General features: G+C 49.5%; 1 protein-coding gene across 1 annotated transcript in view; it reads left to right on the top strand.

Moving 5' to 3' along the window:
- Positions 1 to 20389, top strand: part of LOC139366100 (netrin receptor UNC5A-like) — a 508756-nt gene that overhangs the window by 246093 nt on the left and 242274 nt on the right. Inside the window, exon 2 of the mRNA XM_071103198.1 lies at positions 6914 to 7132. Coding sequence (XP_070959299.1) covers positions 6914 to 7132 — 219 coding nt within the window. The remainder of the gene's footprint in view (positions 1 to 6913; positions 7133 to 20389) is intronic.

Raw genomic sequence — 20389 nt, 5'->3', positions numbered from 1 at the left:
ACATACAGCTAGAGAGAGAGAGAGAGACATACAGCTAGAGAGAGAGAGAGAGACATACAGCTAGAGAGAGAGAGAGACATACAGCTAGAGAGAGAGAGAGAGACATACAGCTAGAGAGAGAGAGAGAGACATACAGCTAGAGAGAGACATACAGCTAGAGAGAGAGAGAGAGAGAGAGAGAGAGAGACATACAGCTAGAGAGAGAGAGAGAGAGATACAGCGAGAGAGAGAGAGAGACATACAGCTAGAGAGAGAGAGAGAGACATACAGCTAGAGAGAGAGAGAGAGACATACAGCTAGAGAGAGAGAGAGAGACATACAGCTAGAGAGAGAGAGAGAGACATACAGCTAGAGAGAGAGAGAGAGAGACATACAGCTAGAGAGAGAGAGAGAGACATACAGCTAGAGAGAGAGAGAGACATACAGCTAGAGAGAGAGAGAGAGAGATACAGCTAGAGAGAGATAGAGAGACATACAGCTAGAGAGAGAGAGAGAGAGACATACAGCTAGAGAGAGAGAGAGAGAGACATACAGCTAGAGAGAGAGAGAGACATACAGCTAGAGAGAGAGAGAGAGAGACATACAGCTAGAGAGAGAGAGAGAGACATACAGCTAGAGAGAGAGAGAGAGACATACAGCTAGAGAGAGAGAGAGAGAGACATACAGCTAGAGAGAGAGAGAGAGACATACAGCTAGAGAGAGAGAGAGAGACATACAGCTAGAGAGAGAGAGAGAGACATACAGCTAGAGAGAGAGAGAGAGACATACAGCTAGAGAGAGAGAGAGAGACATACAGCTAGAGAGAGAGAGAGAGACATACAGCTAGAGAGAGAGAGAGAGACATACAGCTAGAGAGAGAGAGAGAGACATACAGCTAGAGAGAGAGAGAGAGAGATACAGCTAGAGAGAGAGAGAGAGACATACAGCTTGAGAGAGAGAGAGAGACATACAGCTAGAGAGAGAGAGAGAGGCATACAGCTAGAGAGAGAGAGAGAGACATACAGCTAGAGAGAGAGAGAGAGAGACATACAGCTAGAGAGAGAGAGAGAGAGAGACATACAGCTAGAGAGAGAGAGAGAGAGACATACAGCTAGAGAGAGAGAGAGAGACATACAGCTAGAGAGAGGGAGAGAGACATACAGCTAGAGAGAGAGAGAGAGAGAGAGAGAGAGAGAGAGAGAGAGAGAGAGAGAGAGAGAGAGAGAGAGAGAGACATACAGCTAGAGAGAGAGAGACATACAGCTAGAGAGAGAGAGAGACATACAGCTAGAGAGAGAGAGAGAGAGATACAGCTAGAGAGAGATAGAGAGACATACAGCTAGAGAGAGAGAGAGAGAGACATACAGCTAGAGAGAGAGAGAGAGAGACATACAGCTAGAGAGAGAGAGAGACATACAGCTAGAGAGAGAGAGAGAGAGACATACAGCTAGAGAGAGAGAGAGAGACATACAGCTAGAGAGAGAGAGAGAGAGATACAGCTAGAGAGAGAGAGAGAGAGACATACAGCTAGAGAGAGAGAGAGAGACATACAGCTAGAGAGAGAGAGAGAGACATACAGCTAGAGAGAGAGAGAGAGACATACAGCTAGAGAGAGAGAGAGAGACATACAGCTAGAGAGAGAGAGAGAGACATACAGCTAGAGAGAGAGAGAGAGACATACAGCTAGAGAGAGAGAGAGAGACATACAGCTAGAGAGAGAGAGAGAGACATACAGCTAGAGAGAGAGAGAGAGACATACAGCTAGAGAGAGAGAGAGAGACATACAGCTTGAGAGAGAGAGAGAGACATACAGCTAGAGAGAGAGAGAGAGGCATACAGCTAGAGAGAGAGAGAGAGACATACAGCTAGAGAGAGAGAGAGAGAGACATACAGCTAGAGAGAGAGAGAGAGAGACATACAGCTAGAGAGAGAGAGAGAGAGACATACAGCTAGAGAGAGAGAGAGAGACATACAGCTAGAGAGAGAGAGAGAGACATACAGCTAGAGAGAGGGAGAGAGACATACAGCTAGAGAGAGAGAGAGAGAGAGAGAGAGAGAGAGAGAGAGAGAGAGAGAGAGAGAGAGAGAGAGAGACATACAGCTAGAGAGAGAGAGAGACATACAGCTAGAGAGAGAGAGAGAGAGACATACAGCTAGAGAGAGAGAGATCTTTTATATCCTAGATATAATATAGATATATAGATAAAGATATCCTTTACTGTGATAAATATTCCTCACAAAGAGATTCATTATTCACAGAAATGACTACATATATTCAAAATTTTTACAAATTGAACCCAGAGGAAAAACTAAGAATACTCATGGGCGAAGGAGCAATGGCTCCTCTTGCAGCCAAATATGTATTTTCCTGCCATAGCCTGAGGGACACTGAATAATAACATCTGCATAGTAAACAGTAACTTACTTATTATTACTATTATTGTTATTACTATAATTATTAATGTTTACTGTAGACTGTTATCATTTTATTGTTATTATTTGTGTATTTAATTTTGTATTATTATTTACTACCATTTTATATTATTATTTGCTATCATTTATCATTTTGTTACAATGTATATTGTATACATTGTTGCTTTGGCAATATTGACACAATGTTTTTCATGCCAATAAAGCAGCTTGAATTTGAATTTGAATTTGAGAGAGAGACAGAGAGAGAGAGAGAGACAGAGAGAGAGAGAGAGAGAGAGAGAGAGAGACAGGGTAAGAGAGTGAGACAGGGTAAGAGAGAGAGAGAGAGAGAGACAGGGTAAGAGAGTGAGACAGGGTAAGAGAGTGAGACAGGGTAAGAGAGTGAGACAGGGTAAGAGAGTGAGACAGGGTAAGAGAGTGAGACAGGGTAAGAGAGTGAGACAGGGTAAGAGAGTGAGACAGGGTAAGAGAGTGAGACTGTGGAAAGGATTTTATTTGGATTTCAACTCAGCTGCTCTTCTTATGTGGTGGCAATTGCCCAAATACAATTTTATTAGTAACTGGGTTCTTGGCACATTAAGGACATTTCTTACCGAAAAACAAGGAATATCTTTGTTAAAATACACAACACGTTCTCTTGTCCTTTTAAGATAAATACATGTTGAGAAAACGATTTCTGCTCAACAAGGGGGTTATGGAAATGGATGCCTGTGTTAAGTGTGTAAAGTTCATACTCATTCCCCTGTCATCTTCCTCTCCCCCTCTCTCCTTCTCTCCTCTCTTTTGTTTTCCCCCTCTCCTGTCCTCTCCTCCTCTCCTCTCTCCATCTCTCTTCCTCTCCTGTCCTCTCCTCTCCTCTCTCCTCCTCCTCTCCTCTAACTAGAATGATGGGGCGGCAGGTAGCCTAGTGGTTAAAGCGTTGGACTAGTAACCGGAAGGTTGCAAGTTCAAACCCCCGAGCTGACAAGGTACAAATCTGTCGTTCTGCCCCTGAACAGGCACCTAACCCACTAGGCCGTCATTGTAAATAAGAATTTGCCTAGTTAAATAAAGGTAAAATTAAAAAAAATGTCAGTTCAACCAGTAGAGCTACACTACATGACCAAAAGTATGGGACACCTGCTCGTCAAACAGCTCATTCCAAAATCATGGAAGTTTGCTGCCTCCACTCTTCTGGGAAGGCTTTCCACTAGATGTTGGAACATTGCTGCTATAACAGCCTCCACTCTTCAGCTTTCCACTAGATGTTGGAACATTGCTGCTATAACTTCTGGGAAGGCTTTCCACTAGATGTTGGAACATTGCTGCTTCTTCTGGGAAGGCTCATGGTCCCACCTTTTGCTGCTATAACAGCCACTCTTCTGGGAAGATATTAATACTACATATTTTGTTAAAGACAGTCAACAGATTTTAATAAAGGCAATCCAACACAATATATTAAGAAACTGCTGGTTGAACTGAGTTGGTTCCCCCTCTGCTATAATAACAGCCTCCACTCTTCTGGGAAGGCATTAATATGGAGTTGGTTCCCCCTCTGCTATAATAACAGCCTCCACTCTTCTGGGAAGGCTGTAGCGTTAAGATTTCCACTGGAACTAAGGGGCCCGAACCATGAAAAACAGCCCCAGACCATTATTCCTCCTCCACCAAACTTTACAGTTGGCACTATGTATTGGGACAGGTAGCGTTCTCCTGGCATCCGCCAAACCCAGAAGCGTGATATACATTCAGCACTTGACAGTCCCATTCTGTTAGCCGGTCTACACAGCTTCTAAGCCGTTGTTGCTTCTAGACGTTTCCACTTCACGATAACACCACCTACAGTTGACCCAGGGGTCAACTCTAGCTGGGCTGAAATTTGATGAACTGACTAATTGGAACAGTGGCTTCCAACGACGGTGCCACGTTGAAAGTCACTGAGCTTTTCCGTAAGGTCATTCTACTGCCAATGTTTGTCTATGGAGATTGCATGGCGGTGTGCTCGATTTTATACATCTGTCAGCAACGGGTGTGGCTGAAATTGCCGAATCCACTAATTTGAAGGGGTGTCCACTTACTTTTGTATATATAGTATACTGTATATAACATAGTGTGAGTGACTGACTGGATTTATGACCCGCAGTCAGATGTGATCTTAAAGTGAAGAGATTAAGAGCAGGAGAGAGTCTGGGTTAACCCGGAGAAAAGAAAGATGGGCTGTGGTCTCTCTGACCCATGCAGGCCCATGGCTAGTGAATTTAAACCCTCAGTAACTTCAGCGCTGAGTTATTTCAGTGTGAGTGGGAGTGTCTGAACAAGAAACCAGGACACGAACTGCGCACAATGCTGCCTACTCAATGGAATCGATGTGTGTTTGCCATGTACCAGTGTTGTTCACAGTAACAAAGACACTCTCCTCACTCAATTCTGGAGAATATAGCTTCTTCTTCTCCACTCTAAAACCACTTTAACTGCAAGGTCTCTCAACCAAAAAGACAGAGGGACTTTCTAAAAAAAGACATTGTAAAAATAATCAGTTTCAGGGTATTCTACCTATTGACAGTTTCTGGACATATTGTGTTGGATTGCGGCGATCGGTTGAAGAGCATGTATTTCGTTTTACTAGCATATAAGAGCAGTTGGAGGCCACGGAAGGAGTGTTGTGTGGCATTGAAGCTCATTTGGAGGTTTTATAACACAGTGTCCAAAAGAGGGGCCAGAAGTATACAGAATGGTGTCGTCTGCGTAGAGGTGGATCAGAAAATCACCAGCAGCAAGAGAGACATCATTGATGTATACAGAGAAGAGAGTCGACCCGAGAATTGAACCCTGTGGCACCCCCATAGAGACTGCCAGAGGTGAACCTGGCAGGGCAATCATTAGAAAAACCAAGGCTGTTGAGTCTGCCGATATGAATCGAAGGCCTTGGCCAGGTCGATGAAGACGGCTGCACAGTTCTATCTTTTATCAATGGCAGTTATGATATCGTTTAGGACCTTGAGCGTGGCTGAGGTGCACCCATGCCCAGCTCGGAAACTGGATTGCATAGCGGAGAAGGTACTGTGGGATTCGAAATGTTCGGTCATCTGTTTGTTCACTTGGCTTCTGAAGACATTAGAAAGACAGGGTAGGATAGATATAGGTCTGTAACAGTTTGGGTCTAGAGGCAGGGTAGGATGGATATAGGTCTGTAACAGTTTGGGTCTAGAGGCAGGGTAGGATGGATATAGGTCTGTAACAGTTTGGGTCTAGAGGCAGGGGAGGATAGATATAGGTCTGTAACAGTTTGGGTCTAGAGGCAGGGGAGGATAGATATAGGTCTATAACAGTTTGGGTCTAGAGGCAGGGGAGGATAGATATAGGTCTATAACAGTTTGGGTCTAGAGGCAGGGGAGGATAGATATAGGTCTGTAACAGTTTGGGTATAGAGGCAGGGGATAGATATAGGTCTGTAACAGTTTGGGTCTAGAGGCAGGGGAGGATAGATATAGGTCTATAACAGTTTGGGTCTAGAGGCAGGGTAGGATGGATATAGGTCTGTAACAGTTTGGGTCTAGAGGCAGGGTAGGATAGATATAGGTCTGTAACAGTTTGGGTCTGGAGGCAGGGTAGGATAGATATAGGTCCGTAACAGTTTGGGTATAGAGGCAGGGGAGGATAGATATAGGTCTGTAACAGTTTGGGTCTAGAGGCAGGGTAGGATAGATATAGGTCTATAACAGTTTGGGTCTAGAGGCAGGGGAGGATAGATATAGGTCTATAACAGTTTGGGTCTAGAGGCAGGGGAGGATAGATATAGGTCTGTAACAGTTTGGGTCTAGAGGCAGGGCAGGGCAGGATGGATATAGGTCTATAACAGTTTGGGTCTAGAGGCAGGGGAGGATAGATATAGGTCTGTAACAGTTTGGGTATAGAGGCAGGGTAGGATAGATATAGGTCTGTAACAGTTTGGGTCTAGAGGCAGGGTAGGATAGATATAGGTCTGTAACAGTTTGGGTCTAGAGGCAGGGCAGGGCAGGATGGATATAGGTCTATAACAGTTTGGGTCTAGAGGCAGGGGAGGATAGATATAGGTCTGTAACAGTTTGGGTATAGAGGCAGGGTAGGATAGATATAGGTCTGTAACAGTTTGGGTCTAGAGGCAGGGTAGGATAGATATAGGTCTGTAACAGTTTGGGTCTAAAGGCAGGGTAGGATAGATATAGGTCTGTAACAGTTTGGGTCTAAAGGCAGGGTAGGATAGATATAGGTCTGTAACAGTTTGGGTCTAAAGGCAGGGTAGGATAGATATAGGTCTGTAACAGTTTGGGTCTAGAGAAGAGGGAGATGACCATGGCAGCTTTCCAATCTTTAGGAAGCTCTACCTATTGACAGTTTCTTAATATATTGTGTTGGATTGCCTTTACTAAAATCTGTTGACTGTCTTTAACAAAATATGTAGTTTCAGGGATTATACGTTACAGAACTATTGTCTTTAAATTTCTTTTAACAAAAATCTTTCTCTTTCCTGTTTATCTCCCAGTTGGTACGGAGCACGTTGCCACGGCGACTCTTCCTGCCTCCTTCAACGACCTGTTACCTCACTTCCTGGTGGAGCCTGACGATGAGTACATAGTGAAGAACAAGCCCGTCACCCTGACCTGTCGCTCCACCCCGGCAACACAGATCTACTTCAAATGTAACGGGGAGTGGGTCCATCAAGATGATCACCTAATCGACCGCACCGTGGACCCTGCAACAGGTAAACCAATTATTAGGTCAGTTAGCAGAGGCTTTTATCAGACGTGGCTTACAGATTCCTTCAATTTACAAGTAGATTAAATGTGTTCATTAATTTAGACGACACATGGGCAGTCAAATGGGCAGTCTGGGCAGAACACTGGACAGACACATGGGCAGACACATGGGCAGTCTGGGTTGAACAATGGACAGACACATAAGCAGCCTGGGCAGACACATGGGAAGTCTGGGCAGACACATGGGCAGTCTGGGCAGACACATGGGCAGTCACATGGGCAGTCACATGGGCAGTCTGGGCAGACACATGGGCAGTCACATGGGCAGACACATGGGCAGTCACATGGGCAGTCACATGGGCAGTCTGGGCAGACACATGGGCAGTCTGGGCAGACACATGGGCAGTCACATGGGCAGCCTGGGCAGACACATGGGAAGTCTGGGCAGAACAATGGACAGACACATGGGAAGTCTGGGCAGAACAATGGACAGACACATGGGAAGTCTGGGCAGAACAATGGACAGACACATGGGCAGTCTGGGCAGACACATGGGCAGACCCATGGGCAGACCCATGGGCAGTCTGGGCAGACACATGGGCAGTATGGGCAGACACATGGGCAGACACATGGGCAGTCTGGGCAGACACATGGGCAGACACATGGGCAGTCTGGGCAGACACATGGGCAGACACATGGGCAGTCTGGGCAGACACATGGGCAGCCTGGGCAGACACATGGGCAGACACATGGGCAGACACATGGGCATTCTGGGCAGACACATGGGCAGTCTTGGCAGACACATGGGCAGACACATGGGCAGACACATGGGCAGACACATGGGCAGTCTGGGCAGACACATGGGCAGACACATGGGCAGTCTGGGCAGACACATGGGCAGCCTGGGCAGACACATGGGCAGACACATGGGCAGACACATGGGCATTCTGGGCAGACACATGGGCAGTCTGGGCAGACACATGGGCAGACACATGGGCAGACACATGGGCAGACACATGGGCAGACACATGGGCAGTCTGGGCAGACACATGGGCAGACACATGGGCAGTCTGGGAAGACACATGGGCAGAAACATGGGCAGACCCATGGTCAGTCTGGGCAGACACATGGGCAGACACATGGGCAGTCTGGGCAGACACATGGGCAGACACATGGGCAGACCCATGGGCAGTCTGGGCAGACACATGGGCAGTATGGGCAGACACATGGGCAGACACATGGGCAGTCTGGGCAGACACATGGGCAGTATGGGCAGACACATGGGCAGACACATGGGCAGTATGGGCAGACACATGGACAGACACATGGGCAGACACATGGGCAGTCTGGGCAGACACATGGGCAGACACATGGGCAGTATGGGCAGACACATGGGCAGACACATGGGCAGACACATGGGCAGTCTGGGCAGACACATGGGCAGACACATGGGCAGACACATGGGCAGTCTGGGCAGACACATGGGCAGACACATGGGCAGTCTGGGCAGATACATGGGCAGCCTAGGCAGACACATGGGCAGACACATGGGCAGACACATGGGCAGTCTGGGCAGACACATGGGCAGACACATGGGCAGTCTGGGCAGATACATGGGCAGCCTAGGCAGACACATGGGCAGACACATGGGCAGCTCTTAATGCCTGGAACAATGACAATGGCATGCTTTGCAGAGCGGGCCACCTCTGCCACTCTGTGCTGCAGCTTGTTGTGACTCTGTCAGGTACACTCAGTCTTGTCCAGGGTTCTGGTGTTGCGTTGTATTACCTCCATCTCCGTGGATACAGTATACAGTTTAAAGTTCACATTAGTAATCTGTAGTTACTATGGTTGTGGGTTTGACAACTGTGTATGTTTGGGTTGTCAAGGTAACACAAGCATTACACTACGTGACCAATACAATTTTATTTGACAGTAACTACCTTGGTTCATCTCTTAGAACTATACCTTTTCTCACCGTGGTAACCAGTTGTCAGTTATACCATAATGTTTGTTTTCCACTGGTCTGCCCTCCAATCCCCTGGCGGTGTCTGTCTCTGGGCCTTCCCACATCTGCTCTCTCTCTCTGTCTCTCTCTCTCTCTCTTTCTTTGTCCCTCTCTCTCTCTCTCTCTCTCTCTCTCTGTCTCTGTCTCTCTCGCTCTGTCTCTCTCTCTGTCTCTCTCTCTCTCTCTCTCTGTCTCTGTCTTTGTCTCTGTCTCTCTCGCTCTGTCTCTCTCTCTCTCTGTCTCTGTCTTTGTCTCTGTCTCTCTGTCTCTCTCTCTGTCTCTCTCTGTCTTTGTCTCTGTCTCTGTCTCTCTCTCTGTCTCTCTCTCTGTCTCTCTCTCTCTCTGTCTCTCTCTGTCTCTCTCTCTGTCTCTCTGTCTCTCTCTCAATTCAATTCAATTCAATTCAATTCAAGGGGCTTTATTGGCATGGGAAACATGTGTTAACATTGCCAAAGCAAGTGAGGTAGATAATATACAAAAGTGAAATAAACAATAAAATTAACAGTAAACATTACACAAACAGAAGTTTCAAAACAATAGTTACATAACAAATGCCATATATATATATATATATATATATATATATATATATATATATATATATATACTGTATATATATATATATATATATTGCACGTTTTCCTACTTACAAAGCATGTAGAGGTCTGTAATTTATCATAGGTACACTTCAACTCTGTGAGACAGAATCTAAAACAAAAATCCAGAAAATCATAAAAATCACAGACCTCTACATGCTTTGTAAGTAGGAAAACCTGCAAAATCGGCAGTGTATCAAATACTTGTTCTCCCCACTGTATATACAATGTTGTAACAATGTACAAATGGTTAAAGTACACAAGGGAAAATAAATAAGCATAAATATGGGTTGTATTTACAATGGTGTGTGTTCTTCACTGGTTGCCCTTTTCTTGTGGCAACAGGTCACAAATCTTGCTGCTGTGATGGCACACTGTGGAATTTCACCCAGTAGATATGGGAGTTTATCAAAATCGGGTTTCTTTTCAAATTCTTTGTGGATCTGTGTAATCTGAGGGAAATATGTATCTCTAATATGGTCATACGTTGGACAGGAGGTCAGGAAGTGCAGCTCAGTTTCCACCTCATTTTGTGGGCAGTGAGCACATAGCCTGTCTTCTCTTGAGAGCCACGTCTGCCTACGGCGGTCTTTCTCAATACCAAGGCTATGCTCACTGAGTCTGTACATAGTAAAAGCTTTCCTTAAGTTTGGGTCAGTCACTGTGGTCAGGTATTCTGCCTCTGTTTAGGGCCAAATAGCATTCTAGTTTTCTCTGTTTTTTTGTTAATTCTTTCCAATGTGTCAAGTAATTATCTTTTTGTTTTCTCATGATTTGGTTGGGTCTAATTGTGCTGCTGTCCTGGGGCTCTGTAGGGTGTGTTTGTGTTTGTGAACAGAGCACCAGGACCAGCTTGCTTAGGGGACTCTTCTCCAGGTTCATCTCTCTGTAGGTGATGGCTTTGTTATGGAAGGTTTGGGAATCGCTTCCATTTAGGTGGTTGTATTTTCCCAGAAGGGGTTAGAGTTCATTCAAGGTAATTGGAGAATCCAGTGGGTTCTGGTCTTTTTATAGTTGATTCTAAGATTTGTATTTGGTCATGTATGTTTTGGCTGTTTGTTCTTTGTTATAGAGTCAAAAAGATTGGAGAAGTGGTTTACCCATACATCTCCATTTTGGATAGATAATTCTTCATGTTGTTGTTTGTTTAGTGTTTTCCAATTTTCCCAGAAGTGGTTAGAGTCTATGAATTCTTCACTTTACATTGAGCTGATTTCTGACGTGCTGTTCCTTCTTTTTCCGTAGTGTATTTCTGTATTGTTTTAGTGATTCACCATAGTGAAGGCGTAGACTCAGGTTTTCTGGGTCTCTGTCACGTTCTGACCTCTATTTCCTTTGTTTTTGTATTTATTTAGTATGGTCAGGGCGTGAGTTGGGTGGGCAGTCTATGTTTGTTTTTCTATGTTTTGGGTCAGTTCTATGTTTTCGGCCTAGTATGGTTCTCAATCAGAGGCAGGTGTCATTAGTTGTCTCTGATTGAGAATCATACTTAGGTAGCCTGGGTTTCACTGTTTGTTTGTGGGTGATTGTTCCTGTCTATGTGTTTTTCACCAGATAGGCTGTTTAGGTTTTCGTTACGTTTTGTTTTATAGTATTGTATTGGAGATTCGTGTTTCGTATTATTAATAAACATGGATCGTAAACCACACGCTGCATTTTGGTCCGACTCGCCTTCGCATCAAGAAAACCGTTACAGAATCACCCACCACCAACGGACCAAGCAGCGTGTCAACAGGCAGCAACAGCAGCGTAAAGAGGAATGGACATGGGAGGACGTTTTGGATGGCAAGGGCTGTTACACTTGGGAGGAGATACTGGCTGGAAGAGATCGCCTCCCATGGGAACAGGTGGAGGCACTTAGGAGAGCTGAGGCAGCCGGAGAGAGGAGCCGGCGATATGAGGGAACACGGCTGGCAAGGAAGCCCGAGAGGCAGCCCCAAAAATTTCTTGGGGGGGGGCTAACAGGGAGTATGGCTACGCCAGGTAGGAGACCTGCGCAAACTCCCTGTGCTTACCGGGGGGCTAGAGAGACCGGACAGGCACCGTGTTATGCAGTGGTGCGCACGGTGTCTCCAGTGCGGGTGCATAGCCCGGTGCGGTATATTCCAGCTCCGCGTGTCTGCCGGGCTAGATTGAGCGTCGAGCCTAATGCCATGAAGCCGGCTCTACGCAGCTGGTCCCCAGTGCGTCTCCTTGGGCCGGCTTACATGGCACCAGCCTTGCGCTCGGTGTCTCCGGTTCGCCTGCATAGCCCAGTGCGGGCTATTCCACCTCTCCGCACTGGCAGGGCGACCGTGAGCATTCAACCAGGTAAGGTTGGGCAGGCTCGGTGCTCAAGAGCTCCAGTGCGCCTGCACGGTCCGGTTTTTCCAGTACCACCTCCACACCCCAGCCCTCCGGTAGCAGCTCCCCGCACCAGGCTTCCTGTGCGTGTCCTTGGCCCAGTACCACCAGTGCCAGCACCACGCATCAGGCCTACAGTGCGCCTCGCCTGTCCAGCGCTGCCAGAGCCTTCCTCCTCTCCAGCGCTGTCGGAGTCTCCCGCCTGTTTAGCGCTGTTAGAGCCTTCCTTCTCTACAGCGCTGCCGGAGTCTCCCGCCTGTTCAGAACTGCCAGTTAACATAGAGCTGCCAGTTAGCATGGAGCTGCCAGTCTGCAAGGAGCCGCCAGAGCTGCCTGTCTGCAGGATGCCGCCAAAGCTGCCAGTCTGCAAGGAGCCGCCAGAGCTGCCAGTCTGCAAGGAGCCGCCAGAGCTGCCAGTCTGCAAGGAGCAGCCAGGGCCGCCAGTCTGCAAGGAGCAGCCAGGGCCGCCAGTCAGCATGGAGCAGCCAGGGCCGCCAGTCAGCATGGAGCAGCCAGGGCCGCCAGTCAGCATGGAGCAGCCAGGGCCGCCAGTCAGCATGGAGCAGCCAGTCAGCATGGAGCAGCCAGTCAGCATGGAGCAGCCAGAGCTGCCAGTCAGCATGGAGCAGCCAGAGCTGCCAGTCAGCATGGAGCAGCCAGTCAGCATGGAGCAGCCAGAGCTGCCAGTCAGCATGGAGCAGCCAGTCAGCATGGAGCAGCCAGAGCTACCAGTCATCATGGAGCAGCCAGTCAGCATGGAGCAGCCAGAGCTGCCAGTCGACCAGACTCTTCCAGATCTGCCAGTCGTCCAGACTCTTCCAGATCTGCCAGTCGTCCAGACTCTTCCAGATCTGCCAGTCGTCCAGACTCTTCCAGATCTGCCAGTCGTCCAGACTCTTCCAGATCTGCCAGTCGTCCAGACTCTTCCAGATCTGCCAGTCGTCCAGACTCTTCCAGATCTGCCAGTCGACCAGACTCTTCCAGATCTGCCAGTCGACCAGACTCTTCCAGATCTGCCAGTCGACCAGACTCTTCCAGATCTGCCAGTCGACCAGACTCTTCCAGATCTGCCAGTCGACCAGACTCTTCCAGATCTGCCAGTCGTCCAGACTCTTCCAGATCTGCCAGTCGTCCAGACTCTTCCAGATCTGCCAGTCGTCCAGACTCTTCCAGATCTGCCAGTCGACCAGACTCTTCCAGATCTGCCAGTCGACCAGACTCTTCCAGATCTGCCAGTCGACCAGACTCTTCCAGATCTGCCAGTCGTCCAGACTCTCCCAGATCTGCCAGTCGTCCAGACTCTCTCAGATCCGCCAGTCGACCAGATTCTCCCAGATCCGCCAGTCGACCAGATTCTCCCAGATCCGCCAGTCGACCAGATTCTCCCAGATCCGCCAGTCGACCAGATTCTCCCAGATCCGCCAGTCGACCAGGATCTGCTGAAACCGCCAGTCGACCAGGATCTGCTGAAACCGCCAGCCAGCCAGGTTCTGGTAGTTTCTACTACCTGCCTGGGCTTCCTCTCAGTGCTGAGCTTCTTCTCAGTGCTGAGCTTCCTCTCAGTGCTGAGCTACCCATCTGTCCCGAGTTACCTCTGTCCCGAGCTGTCCCTCTGTCCCATGTTATCATTGTGGTGGGTGATTGTTCCTGTTTTTGTGTTTTGCACCAGACAGGGCTGTTTTGAGTTCTCACGTTTCTTGTTTTGTTTTCGTTAGTTTGTTCAGGTATAGTTTCGTAAATAAATACAATGAACAACCACCACGCTGCGCTTTGGTCCGCCTTTACTTCACAAGAGGAGAACCGTTACAGAATCACCCACCAAAACAGGACCAAGCGGTGTGGTAATGGGCAACGGAGAAAGCAGCAGCAGGAGCAGCGCGAGGAGGTATGGACATGGGAGGACGTTATGGACAGCAATGGCATGGGTTATACTACTTGGGAGGAGATCGACAGGTGGGCGGCCGACCCAGGGAGAGTGCCGGAGCCCGCCTGGGATTCGATGGAGCAGTGCGCGGAAGGCTATCAGAGAATGGAGTTGGCGAAGCAGGCACGGCGGCGCGGAAGGAAGCCCGAGAGGCAGCCCCAAAAATTTCTTGGGGGGGGGCTAACAGGGAGTATGGCTACGCCAGGTAGGAGACCTGGGCAGACTCCCTGTGCTTACCGGGGGGCTAGAGAGACCGGACAGGCACCGTGTTATGCAGTGGTGCGCACGGTGTCTCCAGTGCGGGTGCATAGCCCGGTGCGGTATATTCCAGCTCCGCGTGTCGGCCGGGCTAGATTGAGCGTCGAGCCTAATGCCATGAAGCCGGCTCTACGCAGCTGGTCCCCAGTGCGTCTCCTTGGGCCGGCTTACATGGCACCAGCCTTGCGCTCGGTTTCTCCGGTTCGCCTGCATAGCCCAGTGCGGGCTATTCCACCACGCCGCACTGGCAGGGCGACCGTGAGCATTCAACCAGGTAAGGTTGGGCAGGCTCGGTGCTCAAGAGCTCCAGTGCGCCTGCACGGTCCGGTCTTTCCAGTACCACCTCCACACCCCAGCCCTCCGGTAGCAGCTCCCCGCACAAGGCTTCCTGTGCGTGTCCTCGGCCCAGTACCACCAGTGCCAGCACCACGCATCAGGCCTACAGTGCGCCTCGCCTGTCCAGCACTACCAGAGCCTTCCTCCTCTCCAGCGCTGCCGGAGTCTCCCGCCTGTTCGGCGCTAGGAGAGCTACTCAGCCCAGCGCCGCCAGTGCCGCCCGTCTGCCCAGCGCCGCCCGTCTACCCAGCGCCGCCAGTGCCGCCCGTCTGCCCAGCGCCGCCAGTGCCGCCCGTCTGCCCAGCGCCGCCAGTGCCGCCCGTCTGCCCAGCGCCGCCAGTGCCGCCCGTCTGCCCAGCGCCGCCAGTGCCGCCCGTCTGCCCAGCGCCACCAGTGCCGCCCGTCTGCCAGGAGCCGCCAATGCCGCCCGTCAGCCAGGAGCCGCCAGTGCCGCCCGTCAGCCAGGGGCAGCCAGTGCCGCCCGTCAGCCAGGGGCCGCCAGTGCCGCCCGTCAGCCAGGGGCCGCCAGTGCCGCCAGTCAGCCAGGGGCCGCCAGTGCCGCCAGTCAGCCAGGGGCCGCCAGTGCCGCCAGTCAGCCAGGGGCCGCCAGTGCCGCCAGTCAACCAGGGGCCGCCAGTGCCGCCCGTCAGCCAGGGGCCGCCAGTGCCGCCAGTCAGCCAGGGGCCGCCAGTCAATCAGGGGCCGCCAGTCAGCCAGGGGCCGCCAGTGCCGCCAGTCAGCCAGGGGCCGCTAGAGCCCCTCCGCCCGGAGCAGCTGCCCCTCCGTCCCGAGCAGCTGCCCCTCTGTCCCGAGCTGCTGCCGCCCCTCTGTCCCGAGCTGCTGCCGCCCCTCTGTCCCGAGCTGCTGCCGCCCCTCGGTCCCGAGCAGCTGCCGCCCCTCTGTCCCGAGCTGCTGCCGCCCCTCTGTCCCGAGCAGCTGCCGCCCCTCTGTCCCGAGCAGCTGCCGCCCCTCTGTCCCGAGCAGCTGCTTCACCTCTGTCCCGAGCTGCCCCTCTGTCCCAAGCAGCCCCTCTGTCCAGTGGGGTCATTGAGAGGGGTGGGCATGGGGAGGAAGCCACGGAGGCGGACAATACGGCGGACTAAGACATTGGTGAAGTGGGGTCCGCGTCCCGCGCCAGAGCCGCCACCGCGGACAGACGCCCACCCAGACCCTCCCCTATAGGTCAAGGTTTTGCGGCCGGAGTCCGCACCTTTGGGGGGGGGTACTGTCACGTTCTGACCTCTATTTCCTTTGTTTTTGTATTTATTTAGTATGGTCAGGGCGTGAGTTGGGTGGGCAGTCTATGTTTGTTTTTCTATGTTTTGGGTCAGTTCTATGTTTTCGGCCTAGTATGGTTCTCAATCAGAGGCAGGTGTCATTAGTTGTCTCTGATTGAGAATCATACTTAGGTAGCCTGGGTTTCACTGTTTGTTTGTGGGTGATTGTTCCTGTCTATGTGTTTTTCACCAGATAGGCTGTTTAGGTTTTCGTTACGTTTTGTTTTATAGTATTGTATTGGAGATTCGTGTTTCGTATTATTAATAAACATGGATCGTAAACCACACGCTGCATTTTGGTCCGACTCGCCTTCGCATCAAGAAAACCGTTACAGTCTCTATGTTTTTGGTTGGACAGGTTTCTCAATTTCTTTCTTAGGTTTTTGCATTCTTCATCCAACCATTTGTCATTGTTGTTAATTTTCTTAGGTTGTCTGCTTGAAATGTTTTGATAGGGAAGCTGAGAGGTCAAATATACTGTTTAGGTTTTCTGCTGCCAAGTTTACACCTTCACTATTACAGTGGAATGTTTTGTCTGGGAAGTTGTCTCAAGGGGAATTAATTTGTTGGTTGTTGTTGTCTGGGTTGAGGTCAGTGATAAAGTAGTCTACAGTATTACTGCCAATATATGAGCTATGGGTGTAACTGCCATAGGAGTCCCCTCGAAGCCTACCATTGACTATGTACATACCCAGCGTGCGACAGAGCTGCAGGAGTTGTGACCCATTTTTGTTGGTTATGTTGTCGTAGTTGTGTTTAGGGCTGCATATGGGGGATGGAATGCTGTCACCTCCAGGTAGGTGTTTGTCCCCCTGTGTGCTGAAGGTGTCAGGTTCTTGTCCTGTTCTGGCATTTAGGTCACCTCTAGGTGTGCTGAGGGTTACAGTTCATTTATGTCACCACAGACTAGTACATGTCCCTGGGTCTGGAAATGGTTGATTTTCCCCTCCAGGATGGAGAAGCTGTCTTCATTAAAGTATGGTGTTTCTAGTGGGTAGCACACAGGAGGACATGTTTTCTCTGTTGAGATAATTTCCTTATTAATTTCTAGCCAAACGTAAAATGTTCCTGTTTTGACTAAATTAATAGAGTGGGTTAGGTCTGTTCTATACCAAATTAGCATACCCCCTGAGTCTCTTCCCCGTTTCACACTTGGTAGTTTGGTGGATGGGACTACCAGCTCTCTGTAACCTAGAGGGCAACCAGTGGGTCCGTCTCCTCTATACCACCCACCTGGTAGTTTGGTGGATGGGACTACCAGCTCTCTGTAACCTAGAGGACAACCAGTGGGTCTGTCTCCTCTATACCATGTTTCACACCTGGTAGTTTGGTGGATGGGACTACCAGCTCTCTGTAACCTAGAGGACAACCAGTGGGTCTGTCTCCTCTATACCATGTTTCACACCTGGTAGTTTGGTGGATGGGACTACCAGCTCTCTGTAACCTAGAGGGTAACCAGTGGGTCCATCTCCTCTATACCACCCACCTGGTAGTGTGGTGGATGGGACTACCAGCTCTCTGTAACCTAGAGGGTAACCAGTGGCTCCATCTCCTTTATACCATGTTTCTTGTAGGATGACAATGTCTGTATTTCCGATATCTTTGATAAAGTCCAAGTTCCTGCTCTTTCGGCAGATGACCTCAGGCCTGGGATATTCCAGGATGAGATAGTGAAGGCTTTGTGTTCCATAAAGTATCCAATGTGGTTATTTATGTCTCTTTCTCTCTCTCTCTGCCGCACAGGACAGGATGAAATACAAGTCTCATTACAGGGCTGCCGCTATTAATGCTTTATCAATTAGCAGGTGGTACGAGGCCATTATCATCATCCAGGCCTCCCCTCTCCTCTCCTCCCCTCTCCTGCCATGGCCTCCCCTCTCCTCCCCTTGCCAACCCTCTTCTCCCCTCTTCCTTCTCTGGCCTCCCCTCACCAACCCTCTCCTCTCCACTCCTCTCCTCCACTCCCCTCCACCCCTCTCCCCTCACCAACCCTCTCCTCTCCTCCCCTCCACTCCCTTCCACTCTTCTCCCCTCTCCTCCACTCCCGTCCACTCCTCTCCCCTCACCAACCCTCCACTCTCCTCCACTCCCCTCCACTCCTCTCCCCTCACCAACCCTCTCCTCCGCTCCACTCCCTTCCACTCTTCTCCTCTCTCTTCCACTCCCGTCCACTCCTCTCCCCTCACCAACCCTCTCCTCTCCTCCACTCCCCTCCACTCCTCTCCCCACTCCTCCCCTGGCCTCACCTCTCCTCTCCTCCCCTCACCAACCCTCTCCTCTCCTCTCCTCCCCTCCACTCCTGCTTCTCCTATTTACTGCTGTTCACAAGAGCTCAAGATAGCAGCATATTGGCTTCTGCTTAAAATGTGTCCTGGATTGTCCTCCGATAGGTTGATAGCCCATTAAAGATCATGTTTAATTACTGCTCTGTTCAGCCACCCCATCCCAGCCAGGAACTGAGGACTTTTAACTTTGAGCACAGTTCAGTTTCTTCAATAAGAAAATAGCTCATTAATCCTAAAAAAAAAGACACACAGAGACAGACAGGCACACAGAGACAGACAGACAGACAGGCACACAGAGACAGACAGACACACAGACAGACAGGCACACAGAGAAAGACAGACAGACAGACAGACACACAGACAGACAGACAGACAGACAGACAGACAGACAGACACACAGAGACAGACAGACAGACAGACAGGCACACAGAGACAGACAGACACACAGAGACAGACAGACAGACAGACAGACAGACAGACAGGCACACAGAGACAGACAGACACACAGAGACAGACAGACAGACAGACAGACAGACAGACAGACAGACAGACAGGCACACAGAGACAGACAGACACACAGAGACAGACAGAGAGACAGACAGACAGACAGACACACAGAGACAGACAGACAGACAGACAGACAGACAGACAGACAGACAGACACACAGAGACAGACAGACAGACAGACAGACAGACAGACAGACAGACAGACACACAGAGACAGACAGACAGACAGACAGACAGACAGACAGACAGACACAGAGACAGACAGACACACAGAGACAGACAGACAGACAGACAGACAGACAGACAGACAGACAGAGGACATATCTATGTTTCTATTTCTATGATTAATAGTGCTGCTGTATGTATTAAATAAAGAATATCTACTTCCTCTAAATCTACTTTCTCTCAGATACAAAAACAACAGAATGACTAAATCACATTAAAAACCACTGGGTTAGGGTCAATCAGGAAATACAGATTTTATACAGATGAAAGCCTATGGGGACTGTGCCACAAATGGCTCCACATTCCCATTTTAGTGCACTACTTTCAACCAGAGCCCTATGGGCCGTGGTCAGAACATTTGACACTATAAAGGCAACAAGGCTCCATTTGGGACGCAGACAGTGGCACCATAATAACACACGATTAGTTCTATTCAGGAAGTAATAGCTAGATGGTTTAAAAGATTTTGAGCGGCATAACATATAGTATTTAGACTTGAAAGGATTGATTGAGGGCAGATGGGGTGGGGGGGGGGGGGGGTAAGGGATAGGGGATTGGGTTATCACTGTGGTGATAAAGCACTGAGGTTGTAAGAGAAGGAAGGTCATATTCTTTGAGTCCAAAATGGCACCCTATTCCCTATAAAGTGCACTTATTTTGACCAGGGCTCATTGGGCAACACAGATTCTGAGTAAAGTATAAGGGTGGCATTTGGGACGCAGACTTCTAGAGGACAGGACACGTTAGGAGTGATTACGGTATTAAAATATACCATAAGAAGAGGCCACCATATATAACTATGTAACTCAGGCAGGAGGTTTATGAGTCTTGTAACTGTGTAACTCAGGCAGGAGGTTTATGAGTCTTGTAACTATATAACTCAGGCAGGAGGTTTATGAGTCTTGTAACTGTGTAACTCAGGCAGGAGGTTTATGAGTCTTGTAACTGTGTAACTCAGGCAGGAGGTTTATGAGTCTTGTAACTATATAAATCAGGCAGGAGGTTTATGAGTCGTGTAACTATATAACTCAGGCAGGAGGTTTATGAGTCTTGTAACTGTGTAACTCAGGCAGGAGGTTTATGAGTCTTGTAACTATATAACTAAGGCAGGAGGTTTATGGCGAGTCGATGTTAATGGGGGGCCTGTTCGGCCCTCCTTTTTCTACAGTCCACGATCAGCTCCTTTATCTTGCTCACATTGAGGGGAGTGGTTGTTGTCCTGGCACCGCACTTATAGGCTGTCTCATCATTGTCGGTGATCAGGCCTACCATCGTCGTGTCGTCAGCAAACTTAATGATGGTGTTGGAGTCGTGCTTGGTCACACAGTCGTGGGTGAACCTGGGAGTTCACCTAATGAGTGTCAGAGCCGGTGGAGTAGGATTCAATCTCAGTCCTCTATTGACGCTTTGCCTGTTTGATGGTTTGTCTGAGGGCGCAGCGGGGTTTTTTTTTTAAGCATCCGGATTAGTGTCCCACTCCTTGAAACGGCAGCTCTAGCCTTT

The sequence above is a fragment of the Oncorhynchus clarkii genome, chromosome 14 (assembly GCF_045791955.1).
Source record: "Oncorhynchus clarkii lewisi isolate Uvic-CL-2024 chromosome 14, UVic_Ocla_1.0, whole genome shotgun sequence".
NCBI lineage: Eukaryota > Metazoa > Chordata > Actinopteri > Salmoniformes > Salmonidae > Oncorhynchus > Oncorhynchus clarkii.
Note: the sequence above shows the minus strand (reverse complement) of the source record. Positions and strands in the feature narration are given on the sequence as shown.